The 18,903-nt window shown below is 42.7% G+C and overlaps 1 protein-coding gene across 2 annotated transcripts in view; it reads right to left on the bottom strand.

The window, feature by feature from the left end:
• The window catches only part of SKAP1 (src kinase associated phosphoprotein 1), a 164,370-nt gene that overhangs the window by 129,806 nt on the left and 15,661 nt on the right, over positions 1 to 18,903 (bottom strand). Inside the window, exons 3-4 of one of the 2 annotated variants that reach the window (XM_068918812.1) lie at positions 16,405 to 16,430; positions 1,931 to 2,047 (exon numbers count right to left, since the gene is read on the bottom strand). In XM_068918812.1, coding sequence (XP_068774913.1) covers positions 1,931 to 2,047; positions 16,405 to 16,430 — 143 coding nt within the window. The remainder of the gene's footprint in view (positions 1 to 1,930; positions 2,048 to 16,404; positions 16,431 to 18,903) is intronic. The other variant, XM_068918813.1, reaches the window with a different exon arrangement.

Genomic DNA, 18,903 nt, shown 5'->3' with positions numbered 1-18,903 from the left:
ACAACCACCACACACACAAAAGCAAACAAAAAAAACCCCAAAAAACAACCTCCCCAAATCAAAAAAAACTGATAGCAAGTCATCACAAAAATTCAAAACCCCAAATAAAATCACAACCATGATCCATACCCATTCTGGTGGCAGACAGAAAAATTCATTCTGATGGTGCCTCTACAGATGAATGTGGGGCAAAGAAAAGGTTCCACCAAAATCCTGCGTTCAACCTTCCCCCCGCTCAATATTACCAGTTCAGACTACCAGTCTGAATCTAATCAGCAAAAACTGCTCAACCCTATGATACACTATTAATCAGTATTCTTACCAATTAGAATTTCCAAGAACTAACAACTCATTTTAATGTAACTCGTCTCAATGCCAGCTTTTTTTCCCTCCTTTTTGTAACTATTAGTTTTTCTATGTTATCAATCTCCTTGCCATTCTTTCATTTGGGCATCCTTCCATCGAGCCTGGCATTTCATCTGTGTCTGAAAACATCTAGTGGTGCCAAGTGTTTGCATACCTTGCAAGTGTTATGTCAAACTCTGCCCCTTAGGGCTGCCAAAAACCACCACTCAAAGTTAGCAAAGCAAATACCTCCTTAGACAAGCTTAGTAAACATGCCAGGAGAAACCCTAGACTTCATAAAGACATTGCTCGTCTGACGAGGCCAAGCTTGAGGTCTTCAGCACCCTTTCATGTCCCATTTAGTCCAACATCCATTATCCTTGTCACACATTCTCCATCCACACTATGCATAAGTGCATCATATCTGAATGCACAGATTCCTTAAAACAAGCAATCCTAAACTCCACACCTCTTTGCTTGCTGCAATTACTTGCTAACTATCAGACCAACCTTGCCTCTAATCAGTCTAAATGAAGCTATTTATTTTATAGCATGAATCAATACATATGGCTGATATGCCTAGCGCTCTGCACTGCATGAGGAAGCTAACCTCGGTGCCCATCAGCTCTTACAGCTTCATCCCAAGTAAATCCTCAACTTCTCTATGTTTTTGACTGATGACTACCAACTCACTAACAAGAGTGGGAGTATACATAAAAGTACATTGAGCAGCGAAAGGTGGAGAAGGAGGGACTGAAACAGAGAAAATACAACAGGAAGGACAAGGAGGGGAAAAGTAAGAAAGCATGGAAAAGTGCAAGGGAAGTGAAAGAGGAGGAGGAAACAAGGCCTGTGGGAAGGCGGAGACTGAGAGTCTGAGATCAAAGCAGTCAAGCCTTCACAAGGGAGCAAAGATAACCCCTGAGATGAACAGAACAATCTCATCTCTGTAGACTTCAATAGCATATCACATATCCATCACTGCTAAACCACCACTCACAAGCAGAAGTATCATAGCAGCTTTTTGAGCAGAAAAACCCAGGCTGCTATTTAATGCTCTGGAACATGCTCTTGGCCTCCACCTGACAGCTTACATCCAGCTCACACCCAGCACTCAGGTGGGAACACTCCTGTACTCTCCAGAAGAGGAAGTCCCAAATTCCCAAGCACTAGAAGGTTTCAAACTTAGGTTTGAAAAGACACAGCCCCTTTAAAGTATGAGGCTGAGCACTCACAAAGAAACACACCCAGAAGTCACTGGGCAACTTTGGAAAATGTCAGACATGAGGTCAGATTCTGCTCTTTTCCAGCACTGCCATCAATCCAAAATACAACCACCAACTCCAACCAGCTCCAGTTTGCACTGAGAGGATCAAGAAATACTTTTAATTTCAGCAATATAATATTAAATTCAGGATCACCATGAGATTTTATAGTGGTTGATAAAAGAGGTACCAGTCAACAAAAAGCAAAGGCCACCTCTAACATTATGAGGTGAATGAAAGACAACAAGGAAGTAGAACTCCATTCCACTTACTCTTCCATTCGCTTCACTCAAGGACTTCAGAAAACATCAGTGACTTACCATCTTCCTGGAAGTCTGATGGAAGTGAAACGTCAGATGTCATGGAAGGGACCAAACTCCAGCTCTGATTTTCATCAGAGCTGTCTCGTCCAAAGCAAGCATCATGCAGATCCTCTTCTAGAAAGAAATGGAGAGCCTGATTTAACTGAAGAGTAAGTATTCCCAAACTCAAATCTTACTGCCTACACTGAAATATATTTCCTGCTGGTTCCAACCTTCCACTGAAGTACTCTGCAAAATCCAAAACCCCTTTTGTGGGCGTAAGGCCAGATTCACCGTTTAGGACCATAGAGACCTATTTCTGCTTCAAAAACACTCATGCTGCATAGGTACAGACTTTGCACTTGGATAGCATACAAGCAGGAGGTTGCAAATATCAGTCTTGGAGCCAAAATACCAGAGCTATGTTCAATTCCTTGCTCTCAGTGTGTGACCTCTTGGTAAAGCATCCATCTACAAAATGGAGGATTATACTATCTGTTTCACTAAGATGAAGAATCTTCCTATATTGTAAGAAAAAAGCTTTGAGATGCTCAGCTAAGGAGGGAATGATTCTCTGTCATGGCAGACAGTCATGTACAAATTAACAGAAGCAAAATATCTGTGTATGCAGGCAGGAGCTATTACCTCCCCATGCTAGATGTTGTATTGCATTTTTTTTATTAATAGACATTTTGCTAGGAAATTTGCTGCTGATACTGGATTTTATGCAGAATGCAGTTAGATACTAGTGACAAACGCTGATACCAAGCTTCAGTATAAATGAGGTGCAACTAGTCCACCTGCAGAAGAAAATACTACTCAGCCCAAACATAGACTGGTCTTTCAAGCTTTTGCCTTATGTTTCCTGAATACACACAGCCCCAGACTGCTGATAAGAGGGGCAAAGACAGCTGCTTATTCATTCAACACACAACAAACAGCAAGAAAGGTGGGTTTTCAGCTGATTTTAATTGTGCTCAGACACTAAGTTCCAAACAAGTTTTATCTCAGCAAACAAAGGGACTACATCCCACAGCTGATGAAAGGGTACCAAGGCCCTGGAACAGAGGGTTGCAGTACTCATTTCCCCACCATCACCAAGAAACACAACAGAAGCCCCAAAAAGTTTCCAGCTGAAGACAGACATGATGTAATATTTTGGAGGTTTTATTTTCAACATCCCAGGTTGCAACTTTGTCTCAATTTCTCTGCACACAAAGTTCTCAGAGATCCCAGCTCCTGCATTCAGGGCCAGATTTTCAAGAAAACGCCAATTCTTCACCAAAAGCAACGACCAGGCCATGAGAAGTTTAGTGCACACCAATCTGTCCTCCCACGGATCAGACCCCCAAAGAAGTCATACTGGATGCCAGACACTATGATAATCTGGCTGATTATTATAAACTGAAAAGTCTTGAAAAACTAAATCGAAAGTTTGGCTTTGTGAGATTTACCAAAGGCCTGTGGGGGTCAGTGGTAGAACAGAGCAACTCCTGGCAGTCTGTCCTTTAAGCTTTTACAATTTTCCTAACAGAAGGAAAGGCCAAGTAGCAGCACACCATAATCAAGGCTTTTGCTAACTCCATGCTCACTTGCTTCCAGCAAGCCACCCCAGCATGCAAGCGTATAAGACATTTGATTCAGGAGAATGAAATTCAGAAAATAATTTTCCTCCTTTTAGGAGCTGCATCATTCAGTATCTGTGTATCTCTCCTGCCAAGGAAACTGTAGGTCCCTGGGCACAAACAGGCAGGCCTTGATCCCTCCTGCACCATCAGACAGTGAGCAGAGGGGACACTGCAGCAGGCTTCTACCCATGGACTATTCTAAGTCATGAAGAATGAACAATAAAGCAAGTTTCTGTCTGCTTTCACAACAAACTGGAATTCATATGCACACCTCCCTCAGAAAAAACAATTAGGAATTAAAAGGCAGAGACTGAAACCCCCTGCTCCACTGGACAGAGTCTGGCAAGCCAAGCGCATCCAGGAGCAAACCTCTGACGGACTGACCTTGGCTACGTTGTTTCTGTGCTTTGTTCAGTTGTGTGAAACAGGGAACTGTTTCTTCCCTGCTTTACCGTAGCACTTAGAGATCCTTGAATAAAAAGGCTCCAAAAGCCTATATAAAAAGCCGCTACCGAACAGCAACAGCTCCCCGTCATAGGCAAAATGCAGCGTTCATCCTAACGAGGAGCCTTCCTAAGTGCCGTGCTGCAGTGTTGCAGGCCTGACTATCTGCAGTGATGTGAAGATGCCAGCATTTTAAGACAGTTTCTGTGAGCCCATTCAGCCTTGATCTGTTAAAAGAACATTTTCTTTCAACCACACTGCACAGTATTAAGAAAAACAGGCTTTTCAAACAAACATCAAGGTAACAGGTGTTCCCTTGTAACGAGGTACAGGTGCAGCATTATTGTGATAACGAGCAAACTGTTTATGGCTTCCGAATAGCAGGAGGCAGCACAGCACAGTGCAGGCACCTCGCTGGAGAGGAACGGATGGCACATCCGTGCGCGCGTGCAGTAAGCCATTTGGAACAAGAGCAAGGGCCCGATCACGAAAGCTGCTTGCAAGAATAAGTCATTGGCTTTAACAGCAGGAGTAGCTCTTCCTCCCATAAAGCACGTGGAAGAATCAAGCCACAGGTCTGTTTTGGCAGCATATTTCCCAGGCAGCGTTATATCATGAGATGTTATATAAAAGGGGTTTGTCAGCACAAATATGTTCTTCCTTGCTACTGGTTCACATTCCCCACATGGGAATGGGAATTGGATTTTCACATATGCATGCAAACGGACATACACCACAATAACCCACTCAAATATGCACAGGTGCCAATACGTACATACGTGTATCATGCCAAGCACAACGGGGATCTGAATTATGCACCCTACTGCAATACAAATCAACACAAAAGCATTTGGTTTGCTTTAGGATTAGAAGTGTTTTCAAACATTGCCTTGAGATTCAAAAACAAAAAAGATCAAACTCTGCAACGTAGCTACTTGAAACAAATCCTATTTCCTTTCCATTTCAATTTGCTTTACGAGAAAAAACTTCTTGTGCTTTAATCCACTTCTCCATAAAGTTTATGGAGCAGCAACAGCTAGTTGAGTCCAAGCAGAAAAAATAACCAACAACTTGTCAGGGGCCAAGCTATTGTTCTCAATGAAGAAAAAACTCATTAGCTTTTAATGAAAACATAGGGAATAAAAACCAAACAGCACAGAACCCCAGCAAATAATTACCCTGCACCTGACGCAAAGCTGCTTTCTTCCTACTCAAATTCTCAGAAAAACTTCCCAAATTACCACTCTTTGGAGCATGAACAAAAGCAAGATTGACTCTAAGGGAAAGAGCAAGAGGTTTTCTGGGGCTTACGCCTCATGCAGGACCTCCCCTGGCACTATCTGGCTCCCACTGTGCGCGCTAAATACTCCGGCTTTCTCCCTTTGTGATACTTGTGGCACAGAAAAAGAAATGAAATCATACCAGGTAGCGGCTGTCTGACATTTTCTGCAGAAAGTGTTTCTTGCACAGCAGCAGAAAGAGGGGCTTGAAGGCATTACGTGCAATTAACATAATATCATGCTTTATACATATCAACTCCAAGCAAATTACAAAGGGGATGGATCACATCTCTGGTGACAGGAGTGTCCCCGGCAGGAGAGGCGTTGGCAGTTCAGATCACAGTGACTTTGGACTGAAGCGCATCAGTCAGGTTGCCATCAGTTACAGGGGTCCCTGCAGGACAGCCTGTAGAAACCACCTGGGCCAGACAGCAGAGATGCAGCTTCAGCACTTAGGGGAGAGGTGATCAACAGCCTTTTAACTGCTCAGATCTAACAGGTGCTTGACGCTCACGCACGCATGGCGCATGGGAAGAGTATGTCATATAGCTACGGGTAATGCAAAAAAATTACCAAGAAGAGAATGCAAAGAACCCAATTAAGCATTAAGAGGAGTCAATGGAACTGCACAAGCAGGGCCTACCAGAAACACACAGCACGTCACCACGGCCAGGGAACATGCTGTTGCTTGCCTCTCCACAACTCCTTCTCCGCAAGGAAGGGAATAATCCCAATCTACTTTTCATGCTCACCACAGAGTCCTCCGACTATGCCAGAGCAGGCACAGGATCTGGCAGATAACAGCCCCTAGGATAAGAGTTAGAAAAACCTCAGTTCTAGTGCTAGTCTTGCTAAAACACTATTGTGCAGCATCAGAAAACACCTCTGTGCCCGTCTCTCCTGTGCCATGGGAAGAGTGACAATTGCTCTATTTTAAGTCTAGAATCTCTTAGAGACCTCAAAAATCAAGACTGAATTCTTGCCATGTAAAAACTGGCAAGAAGTTTTTCCTTTCTTTAAGCTGCAGTTTGCCCATCAGGGGGAAGAGGAAAAAAAGTTAATGTACCCTGGTGGTACTCAACAGAAAGAGAAAGAGTCTAAATAGGTGAAAGGACTAGGGGGTAGTCAGGGGGAAATCATCTCCAGAAGCTTGTTAAGGAAACTATAATTAAGCTTGCTTTGCATTCAGTGAAGGTCTCTGTCTAGGTACCCAGAGTTTCATTAAGCATCTTTTCAGATCATAAGGAAAAGAAAAAAAAAAAAAAACCACACACACACACACACACAATACCAGGCAAGTTCCATTTACGCTTTTATGATAAGCTAGTTCATGCCAAAGCGGAAGTAAAATCCCCAACTCCACTTAAAATTCAAGGAAACAAAGTTCCTGCTTTAAAGTAATGACTCCTCAGTATCACACTACAAATAAAGGTCTCTGATCCGAATCCCATCTGCCTTCATGCTCGACAGTGTTAATATCTCTAAATTTTCAGGGACTAATTTAGCAGTAATGCATTTCCCAAAGTAGAGCAGTAAAAGTATTATCAATACTATGGTTTAATATCCCTTACCACAATCACTTGCTGAAATTATGGAGTATCACATGGAAACACATCAGAGATGCACCCACACAGTAAGTACTGCTCATATGTAAATATATTATAGTTTAGCATTTGTAATGTTGTAGTTAAAGCTCTGTCAACATTGCCATTATAAATTATATACCTTTTTAAACACATTTATGTGCTAGAAAATGTATGTTTCTTTTTTGAACGCCTTAAAGGCTTCATCAGCTCCTAAGTGCCCATTTGGATTTGTATGGTTAGCCCCCGTGATTGATATATGAATGGCGGAGGCTTTGGTGGATGCAGGTTTTCTGCACCTTCTTGATACAGACTACTGACTTCCTCCTTATAGTGCCTGGGCAATATCACATCTGCCTGAAAATCCTATGCTTTCTTTCTTCCTGTTTTGCATCACTAATACGCATACATGTCCTCCTCCCCTCCCTAGGCTGTACCAACAACAGAAGTATTATTAGAATTACATTAACAAACTACAAGGAAAAAAATTTGTATCTACAGATCTCACAGCGTTTGTCCTACTTAATAAATATTTTCTTGGAGGGGAAGGCTACGCAGAGACAGAATAACTTTGTCCCTGGCTCACAGTATAAATAAGACCATGGCAAGAACAGGACCCACCTCTGCTTACACTGTGTTTTATCAGCAGGGCAGGCTACCTCATGACTTGAGGGTCAAAAGCAAAGTGAGGGACCTTCTCTCACACAGGAGGAGCTGATTTATCATTGTTTTAGAAGTGTGACCCAAACAGGTCTTGGCCAGCTGACAAGCGAATCCAGTCCAAGACTAATTCTGTTCACTCACTATCCAGCTTTTTGCTAATTACATGTAGTAAAAGCAAATTAATGGTCCACTAAAAATGCCACTTATGTTCAAAACCAACAAGAAAGCGGAAAGCTCTTCTGCAGAAGGTTTGCTGCTGCAGTGCTGGCACTGCTGGCAGTGAGCCCCGCGTGGCCTCTCCTCTGCAGCAGATTTGGGGGATGCAATGATTCAGTGTGCCCAGCAGGTTGGGCTGCAGCGCGCAGCATCGGACTGGGGATGTGCAGCCACCTCCAGACAGCCAGAAACCCTGCACATGCCACCAGGCCTATCTTAACCTGCTCACAGGCAGAGGGGAGGAGAATGGCAACAAACTTCCTGGGATTAATAAAGCCAATCTGGCAAGAGCTGGGCAACACAACAGAGACAGCAGCCTTCCTAAAGCATGAACAGAGACAGGGAAATACTGGCTTTCTGCCTGGGACACAATACCAAACTCCTGTTATTGGGGCAGAGGGGGAATCAAAGTCCTACAAAGGGTCCAAGTATTTTATTACTGAAAGCAACATTTACTATTGAAGGCAATTCAAGTTTTCCAAGTGTCAGATTTGACAGAATAAACCCAAAGAAGGCTGGGAAGCTCAGAGCAGGCTGAGGTTAAATTACTTTTCCTCTCTCTGTTGCAGGATAAAGAAACTTTGTGACTACATAAAACAAAATAACCTAGAAGTTATTAATTCATAAACCTTTAAACCTGATATGCAGGCATTCAAAAGAAAACCTTCTCACAACTGATTTGGGGTTTATTTCTAAACAGGAAAAATGTGAAACACCCACCCGTGACACAAACATTTGTCACTTGCACACCTTGCCTGAAATAGTTCTTCAGCTGAGCTGCTCTTAGCTAAAGCTCATTCTTATGAATCTAAATTTCCACTAAGTTTTGGGGCATAGATATGCTCCCTAAATCCACGAAGGAGCAGAAATTAAGCTCACATTGCAACTCTGTTAGTCCTTATTTTCTAATCCCATGCCAGCCCCTCCTGCCCTTCCTCAGCTGAGCCTCTTCTCCAGTTTCTCCCTCCCTCCCCCAGCTCCTCTCTTGCAGCCCTTGGCACCCTTTCAGCAGAGGCACCACGTATTCTGCCTCTCAAGTGGGCAGCAGCCGCACACAGCAGCTGCTTGACAGGGGACGCACAGCACACTTCAGACTTGCTAGGGACAAGCATGAAACCCTGCAAAGCAGAAGATTCCCACGGGATGTAAACAAGTAAACAAGATTTATTCTTTCATTTATAACCTAGTAACACATCAGCGAAATACAAAGCCAGTCCAACATGAGCAAACCCAGCTCAAAGTAACCAACAGTTTGTATTTCTGTCCAGTAATATATTACTCCTTGTGAGCCTCTTGGAAGAGGCAAAGTCTTCATTTTAAGAATGGGGAAACTGAGATACAGCAAGACCATATATTGGCATTTTGGTTTATCTTCCAAGATATCAATTCTGCTAGGAAGACAGCAAAACAGCATCTGAGAAGCTGGGCCTCAGGCTCATACAATGCAATAACTTACAAAGCAGTTCCACAAGCACAACTCGGGATCTAAAAAGATGTCAACATCATCAGCAAAGATGAGACTACAGGCCAAATTACATTTTGAGTAATATCCATTGCAGTATTAGTAGGTTCACCTATTAGCTAAAACCCTTGCAAGCGAACAAGGAATAAACAGAACTAACCCACGAGGGAGTAGGAGTTTAGCGAGCATATTCCAATGACAAGACACAAGGAGGCTGTCTTGCCCATAGGTACAGCAATTTTCACTGTTAGGAAAAAAAAAAAAAGTATGGACAGTGAATGCAAAGACAAGCACCTACAGCATATACCAGAATGATATGCACTCTAGGGATTGGAGAAGATGCCCATTAGGCATTTATGATAACGCAAAGGATTATTTCACAGTTCTGTTTCAGGATAGAGGCTTAAGGGCTGAATTACTACTTTATAGATGACTTGGATGGGGTTGGTGCTCTACAAAACAACGCTGCACAGAAATCACTGCAGGGATGAGGGGGGAGAGTGACTCAAAACTCCCAATTTGAGCAAGCTGAAGGCTTGGAAGTGCCAGGAGCTGGGATACAACACTGCATTCCCAGCCCCGCTCCCATGCTGAGCAAGGGATGTGCAAACAGAAGGCCCCAGTTTTCCCACCAGCAATCCCCCTGTCAGGCTCAGAGCCCCGTTATGGGCCAGAACAGAAGATTTACATCCCTTTTTTCAGCAGCAGACCTTCTCATTCTACAAGCGCTTATCGGCTGTTAGAAGCTCAGGTGATGGTATATGTGAACACTCTCATACTTTATCCCCCATGGAGCAGTTTCTTGAATGTTCTTCTACTCTGCGCAAGCACAAAGCAATGCTCGGGCTGCATGTTCATCTAAGCACGTTGCAATAACCCTTGAGATTTCTTTTTATAAGGAAAGCTGCAGCACGTTCCTATTACCCAAACAAGTTCAGAAAGCACAGAGGGTTCATTTGAGGAGGTTCTATCTCCAAAGCTGCACATCAGGCAATTTAGACAATCTAATAATTAGAGTATTTTATTAACTGACCAAAGTGAGAGCAATAGAACTTGTTAATATTTAACTTAATGGGGCTCCCCAAACTGCTGTATATTTAGCATCTTTATTGACATTGTTATACCTTCCACTTTATGGTACATTGCTTTATTCTTAAGTCTGGTATGCTGCAAACTTCTCCAGGAAAGGAAGCATGGCACCCTGCACAACAAAGAGGACAATCTCAGCCCCAGAGTCTTACAGTTCAGATGGGTTTCAAGAGAGTGACAAGTAACTCGGTAACTTGAACACTTTGATTAATGAAGTAGAGATCTGAGAAGCATCTAGTAATCCAAACCAGGAACTTTCCCCAAGTTTGTAAGAAGTTTTAAATCAATGTGCTGTTTAAAAAAGTTCAAAAGTCCTCATTAACCTAGATTTTCCTCAATAAAGGTCATGAGAGTTTTGACGTCAGCTACAGAATAATGCAGCCCAACTGCTAGTTCATACTTGGTCTTTCGATCCTATTGCAAGTTCCGATCGTTGTTTGCTGGCTCCAGCAGCAAACTGATAACAATAAGCCCGAGTTTTTAAATTGAATGCACGTTTGCTTTTGGCAGCTTTTCCCTTCTCTTCCCTTTCCCAATTGCATGCAATGAACACATCCAGAAAGAGAAAAACACAAATAAGCATTGCCTAACATTTTCCAAAAAATGAAAGGAAGGCTTTTTATTTTTCCTTGTGATACAGCAACATTAACTTCAGTCAAGTGTAAATGTCTCCCTGTTAATTACTGTGAGCTCATGACCCAGCCAGCTAAACATATTCATGTCCGATACAGAAACAAATTCAAGGTTGCTCACTGGAACAGTCTGGATGGAGAGAGTTCATCCAAGTCCGTTTGGGACAAGTCTGGACGCAAGTGCACGAGTGCTCTGTCGAGTGTTCTTGCTCTTTCTGCCTGAAGAGCACCCCAGGCTGAGCCTTTGGAGCTGCCCAGACCCTGCACTCCCAAACCAGGCTGAGGGCAGGGAGAAGTGTGAAGACAGGCAAGCAGCAGACTGGTTGTGAAAACCCTCCTAAATTTAAAACAGTTCATTGTCTTATAAGGAAATCTATCTGCTCCCAGAGATACCAAACGCCAGTTCCTTTTGCTGGCTGGAATAACCTGTAGAACCCTCAAGCTTTACCTACTCAGTCAGATCAACAGCAGTAAAGGTTTTCTTTTTTAAATTTCATGATGGGGAGGGGGGGCTTGATTTTTTTGAATATTTGAAATGCAATAACAGTTTCAAAACTGCACATATGTATGTACGTAAAAAAATGCAAATGCACCTCCATACAACCCTTCTCATAGCACAGACACTCACCTCCTACCTATATTTTCTGAGCAGAGTATTCTACATTCTCCTACAATAGTTGCTTGCCTCCAAAATTTGGGCACGATACCTAAGGTAGCAGAATAATTTATAAGTACACGTAAAAGCAAAGCTGTGCAGCTGCTCAGAGTTTGCAAAATTACCAAACAGGAGGGATTTTACTGCAAAAACTACTGTCTCTATTCAGATTAGTTCACCCAGAATATAATACATACACAAAGGCAAAGAACCACACTCTCAGAGCTGCAGGAAGGAAAGTTTCATTGCTGATAAAGGGAGCTGTCAGAAATGTTGATATTAAAGCATTTCTTCTTTAAGTTAAAGAACATATGCCTTCGTGTATATTTTATTTTTCATTAATTAACTCTGTTCCACATACCACCCAAACACATCTTGGACTTCGGGAAGCATTCTAACAAAAGTTTTTTTGTTTTCTTTTTGTCTCTACGTGTTATGACATTTCAAGGTTTGTAACTGGCACTCATGTTTATAAAGCAGGAGAATTCCACGCATGGTGATAGAATAGATATTTTAACAATATGTTACAAATATTGTCAATTCAATATTTTTTCCCTTGTGTTTTCAAACACATCATAAATCTAGACTAGGTTTCTGTGTATGAACCCTGCTTACCAGAGAGCTAGAGTCTTTTGGCATGAACGTAAAGAGGGTTTTTTGTAAATAAAACTTAGTAAAATCACTATGCACTCCATTAATTCAGGAACACTCTGCCTCAGCTTCAAAGGGGATCCTTACAGTAAAGATGGTGTTTCTGCTGCTTTAATGATTTGCTACTTGTACTTGTCATAACTACATGAACCAAATATGCAATACCAGGGAGCAGTGGTTTAGGGAAATGCACAGTTCCGTCTCCCATCCAGCTCCGCTTCAGTTCAGTTCAATAGATTTGAGGCTTTATATAGAAAAGCTACTTCATAAATCTAACACTTGAGGCCTTTGTATGATGCCAGTTAATGAAAGAAAACTGCACGCATGCCTCGGGTATACATACCTCATGCACTGCTATGACATCCAACCCCGTGAACAACCAGCGACCCATGAAATACCATGCATCTGAGCCAAAGTAAGTAGGGCCGATAGAGGTAAAATGATACACACTTCATCTAAATAGTATATACTATAAGATAAGTGGCCTACTAAGACTTTCCAGTGTTACTTACTTAATCCTTTTATGGGACATGAAGGGCCTCGATTATTAAGCCATGCTTTATCCTAGCTAGCTTGTCCCCCTACCCCCACCTCCCCACCACACATTTGTATTTTTTCCCTCCCTGCTGCAAAGAGGAAACAGTGGTTAAGGCACCAAGCAAGGAGATTCAGGAAATCTGCACCTAGTTCCTGGATGCACTTGTAGATGCTGTGCTACATTAGGCGTATTCCTTGATCCTCAGTTTTCCTGAATTTAACAATGGAACAATAATCCTTGCTCTCTAACGCATTTTGATTATTTATGAATACCCTAGGGAACATTGCTACTCAGAAAATACCCACACAGCACTTCACAAAAGTATCTGGAATTAACTTTTGATAGGGAAACAAAAAAGTTATTGCAAGCCCAATGAAAACGAATGTGTTCTGTTATTCATCTATTTGAGGCTGTTTTCTTCCAAAAAAGTAAAAAAAAAATAATTGTCAGCAACTGCATTCACTAAGTTTAGTTTTCTAGCGTAAATAAGTCCTTGGAAGTTGACTTTTCTGTGTAACAGCATGGTAAGGAGGCACCCACACAGCATGGAGGCACGTGTACCATAAGAGGATTTAGAAGCACTTTTTTTTCCATTAGTCCCAGGTTGGAGTCCGGGAACAGGGCTCCCGAGCCAGGTGGGAAGGGCAGGGCTAGATTTTCACCATATCTCCGAAGGCCTGCGTCCTCAAGCATAGAGTATTTCTTTGATCAGGTGATCTTTGCACCTGAGGATCTCAAAGCACTTTATAAACAAAGATTTAAACCAATTCAATTTTACAAGTGGCCACATTGTCCTTTTGCACTTGCCTGTTTCCATACAGATTTTGGGTTTAGGAATGGGGAAGCTGAAACACATTAGTGAAAATAAAGTCACTTGGTGCAAAGTCACATTGTAGTAGAGCTGAAAACAGAACTTTTAAGCCCAATTTCAAGCTCTCCTGTTTAGCCACGCAACTACCTTTCATTTCTTCTTTAATCCTTCCTCCTTCATTGCTCCCCTTCTCTCACTTCTCTTTCCAAACAATCATCACCTCTGTCCTCCCTCCTCTTTCCTCCGCCATTTAATCCTAAATTCCCTTGCAGTACCCTAGAATGGCCTGCTGCCGCTCCCTCAGACCGTTTGTTTCTGCTAAACCAAAGCTGTTGCAGAACGTTTCCCCTGCGTGGAATTGTAAGAAGAGACAGAAACAGCAAAAAGGAACTTAGGGGAGGCATAAAATTGATCCAGGTCCCAGGTAGATTTTCTCTGCCAACTTTCCTTAGTTCTATTTCCATAAAGGGGAGATTTCTGCAAGACAGCAAGGGCATGCACATATAAAATATATTAAGCATACAAAATGCTTCACATAGACAGTCAGCCCTCCTCCAGAAATCGGTCACCCTTTGCTCTATTCAAAGAGCACCTAAGGAACAAGGCAAAAATAAGGTGTAGCTGCACACTACAGTCAACAACATCGCTCGGTGCCTATGAATTAGGCATGGCAACTCATCCCACAAGCCTTACACCGTTCTTACATCTTGCCAAAATTGGACCGGTATTGATGATAGGTTGGGTAGACAAGGCCCACACTCCTGTTCCATATACATTTGTTTGCTGGGAGATATCAAAACCAGTTCTATTAATTTCAGCCAACACTGGACACCAGCAGGTTGTGATACCTGGAATTGTTGGTGTTTTGGTCTTAATACCCTGCCGGAAGAACTCCAGCACAGACCTCAGTTTAAGGAGCTCTAACTGCTTTTACCAAATGGGGTAACAAGTTTTGCTTATCCTCTTTAGAAAGGCTGTTTACAAGATGTCTTGCAAAGAAAAACCCAGATCTTCTCAGAAGAAGCCTTTCCCTTTCCTCACCTCAACCTGTTATTTAAGTGCACTGGCAGTACAGCTGAGCAACTAATTTACTCTTGCTTTCTGTGATCCTCTTATCCACACGTCTACGCATTCAGGTTGTTGGTTTTCCTTTTCACCAAAGGCCACATTGTAGCTTTCTGGCTCTTTTCCATTCAACTGGCACCAGGTTCTCATCACCTCTCCTTCCCCCAGCAGGGCATCATAAACTGAAGCTGAGGCTCTCAAAGTGATGCCCAAGTCCCTCTTAACGCCCAAGGTGTCCTGCTTCCTTAGTATATTTTCCTCAGGGTAGCATCAACTTCCTGGATGACCTAGGAGCAAGTCTGGAGCAAGTCTTGCCTGCAGACCCAAATACTTGCACAGCGACTCCTAACAGGCATTTAAGTGAGCTAGGCACTTCAATTCATTTACAAATCTATACACAGTTCTACAGTCTTCCTAATATTATTTGGGCTTCCGACTCCATAATACTCAGAATATCTCAAAAGAACAAAAGGATCCCTCCTCTACCCTTTAAATTGTATGAACTTTCAAAATGAAAAAAAAAACAATTTTGAGCCCTTTTGTGTGTTCTAATCCTCTCTCTCACTCTCTTTTTTTAATTTTGAACACAGCTGTCTGTTGTACTTTCTCAAATGATGCCAGATGCTAGGTTCATCAACCAAACGCACGAAAACAATGGTTTGAAAGCAATTAGAAGCACCGAGGCTGCACCGAGGCTCATATTAAAATGTGATAACACTGCTCTAGCGGGAATTGCAACGCTGCTGCATTTCTGACATTTCTGTGCTGCCAGACAGACAGGATGTGCTGGAAGTGGGCCCTGATCGAGGAGGTAACATACTGGAATTTATTTCTGGAGTAAATGAAGGATTAGCTGAGTTGGAACACTCGCAAGGATTTTTATGATGGCCCCAGCTCCCATCCTGTTTGAGCACTGGCAGATCCTTCTGTTTGTACTCATGTATCACAGTCGTTGTTTAAAGAAAAAGAACCCACAGAACTGCACATGTTATCTGTGGCCTGGTTGTGCCCAATGCTGGACTGCATGGATTCAATGCAGAACAAGAGGAGCTCCAGGTCAGCTCTAAGGAAAGACACATCCACCGATTGTCCTAGATATGCAAAAGTAACCCCTGAAACAGTTCTCAACCTGCAGGCACTCTGGAAAGTTTAACTCATCACCTGCATTATCACAGAAACGAAGATCAAAGTCATGACCAGAATCTCCCCTGTCACTAACACACAGAAGAGATGGTCACAGTCCTGAAAAATCTGCAGCCTGACCATTTGTCTATACCTGGAGACAGGGATTCAGTTTCAAGTTGGGGTTGACACAGAAATAACGATGACTGGAAGCAACTTGCTGAAGTTTACCCAGAGACAGGGACAGTCTTTGCTCCCAAGTCAATAGCCCTAACCACTAGAATATGCTGCCCTTTCTGAACTTTAAGGATTTTCTGGAGACCGGAAGTATTGCAGAAAGCTTTCCTAGGCCTCTCCAAAACAGTATTTTTATGTCAGCAGCACACGCTTTTGTTCAGTTTACTCCCAAGACTAAGGAAAAATTAACTCCTGTTACCCAGAAAGAATGCTAACCTGAACTTCTGCTATAGCCTTTACTGTGGCTTTGCCCCATTCCACCCCTAAGACCTGCCATGCACAACATATATTCAAATTAAGCTCTTCCCCTTGCCAATTTCACACAGAAAACACCACATTTAAAGAGCCCTTCCCGGCTCCCCAAGCTCATAAGAGCAATGAGAAAGTACCCTCCTTCCTTACCAGGCTGTACTCACCTCGGGGCAGAAGCTCCGAGTGATACCTAAAAGACAAAAAAAGACAAGTGTAAGCATACATTATTTTCTTAATGATTTGTTCCAGCCTGATGAATAAGTGACAGATTGGGGAATTATATCAGACATGCTGCCAGGAATCCAGCAAATGCTCAAAACATTTTGTGCAAGAAGCCTCAAGAGGCAATGCAAGTCCTAAAGATGCTGGTTGGCCCCCCATGACACACCCTGCTACTTACAGAAACTTTTTCACTAATCAGATCTCTGCTTCTTCAAGGGTCAAAGACACCCAATTTTCTTTCGTAAGAATAGATCTCCTCCTCAAAACAGAAAGGCTTACATGGCCTTTCCCTTTGCAATAGTATTAACCTCATCTCAACACCTTCCTTACAGCAACAACACTGCCAAGGGGAACATGCACACTGCCCATTTCACAGTGCTCTGTCTGCAGAGACCAACTCTATGCAACTTTTATGAAAGCAGGTCACCAAGAAATTCAAAGAAAATGCTTACACCCAGACGTCCTGATCAGCTTTAGCATCTTCCCTCTGCATTTTTCCCACTCCTTTACTCATCCCTTTCCTACCCTTCCTTACATGCCAGCTCTCTACTGCTCTGGTTTGCAAACTTCTCCACCCTGCTGGAAATTATCCTCCATCGAGTGGACATACTATCCTCATTTAGCAGCGTAGGAAGGTCGCAGACCCAAGATTGAGAACTTCCCTTGCAGAAGCACAGAGATGAAAGCTTGCAGGACATGTGTTGTCATACCATACTACCTACTTTTCCAACAATAGCATCTAAAAACCCAGAGTGCTGGACACTGGGCAATTACAGAGGGACAAGCAGTACATTACAAGCAGCCAGGCACAGAGGATGTAAGAGTGAAGCAGAAAACAGGCACCGGCTTGTGGACTGCCAGATGTAACCCAGCTCGAGAAACACCCTTGTATCTTATCTACCAGAGGAGGGGTTACCTTTCCATCAGACAGTCTACTTAGCCCATGCCTCAGGCCCCTCAACTGAGTCCCATTCCCCGCCCAGCAAGTAGCTCAAAAGTATGTCCAATCATATACACATTATTTCTATTAAGAGGGACACACACATTCATAAGTAGACCCATCACAGGAATGGCTGTGCTGAAAAGAAATCCTCCATGATTTCTTCATCTCTCACACTGAGCACATCTTGGGCTGATATCCGAGTTATTTTAATAAAGGAACAGCACTGGCAAGCTTTGGAAACAGATCAAGGATTGGGGATAAGCCACAAAGTGACCCATTCACAAGCAAGATGCGTAACAAAGGGTTGGTCTATAGGCATTAGTGGCAAGAATCCAGTATGTAAAAATCCAATCAATTTGTTTCCTCATTAAAAGCTTTCATGAAGAAAATGATTTAACACAAACATTCAAGCAACTGACACAGATTAATTAGAAAACAACAACAGAATTCTGATTAAGGGCATAATATTTGACTTGTTTGGTTTGGACAAAAAAAGAAGTATGCACAGACAGAAGAAACTTTCCTGAGAGGGCGGGCTCCCACTGCGATAAAGAACAGCTGTATTATATTGGAAAGAGCCACACCACTGTCCTTGTAGCCAGAAAGGGCTGCATATACCTCTGGCCTTTTGGATGCTCTTGGCAGTAGTCCCCCATTTTATTAGGGGCTCTTCACTATGGATCCTATTGCAGCTATAGCCCATCTCCAAAGTCCAGAAAAATGACGTGACCTGTCCAAGATCAGTGGAATGGCCAGAAAGGCCCCATCCTTTTGTTTCCAACCAGTCTTAGTGTTATTCAGCGTTTACTCTGGTAGTTTTTACAGGCCAGCTAAATTCAGATTGCACTGCACAAAGCCCTGAGGTCCTCACACACAAGGTCCCCACGCCTCCCTCAAGCCTCCACTCTCTGCTTGCACTCTGGCAGGGAGACACCTCCCTCCTCCAGGCTCAATCTCTGCCCAGAAGGGAAAAAACTTTCATTCCCCCAACCCCCCAGTCCAATACCCACCCGGAGTCAAAATACATTTGTCTCCTGAACAGACAGTGATTGTGAGACAAGGACAGAGAGATCACTTCTTGTTTTGTGAACTTTTGTCTCTTGTGCTTGAGAGACTGTCCTAATCTCCCCTGAACATGTTTTAGTGATAACATTTACTGCACTAGGACCAAAATGATTTTCTGTCACTTCTAATTCCAGTTCAATAAAAGTATAAGAGCTTTGTTTCTAACCTCTGTCATTTTTAATACAGTAAAATGGTTTAAAAAAAAATGTAAAATTGAGTTCCATTTCCTACTGGACCAGCAAGCCCATGTTAGCTTCACTCTGATCAAATTTAAGAGGGGGAAAAAGAAATACCAGAGATGCGGGGGTGGGGGGTGCTTAAGCATAAGGAAACAGTCAGAAATTCTAATCTCATCAGATCAGGATATGTCTTTAATCTCATGCTTTGATCATTTTCACTCTGGAAAGGCTTAAGCAGAGAATGAAAGTTAGTT

Source organism: Struthio camelus, chromosome 25 (genome assembly GCF_040807025.1).
Source record: "Struthio camelus isolate bStrCam1 chromosome 25, bStrCam1.hap1, whole genome shotgun sequence".
In the NCBI taxonomy this organism is placed as follows: Eukaryota; Metazoa; Chordata; class Aves; order Struthioniformes; family Struthionidae; genus Struthio; species Struthio camelus.
The sequence above is the reverse complement of the archived record's forward strand: the minus strand, read 5'-3'. Positions and strand labels throughout refer to the sequence as shown.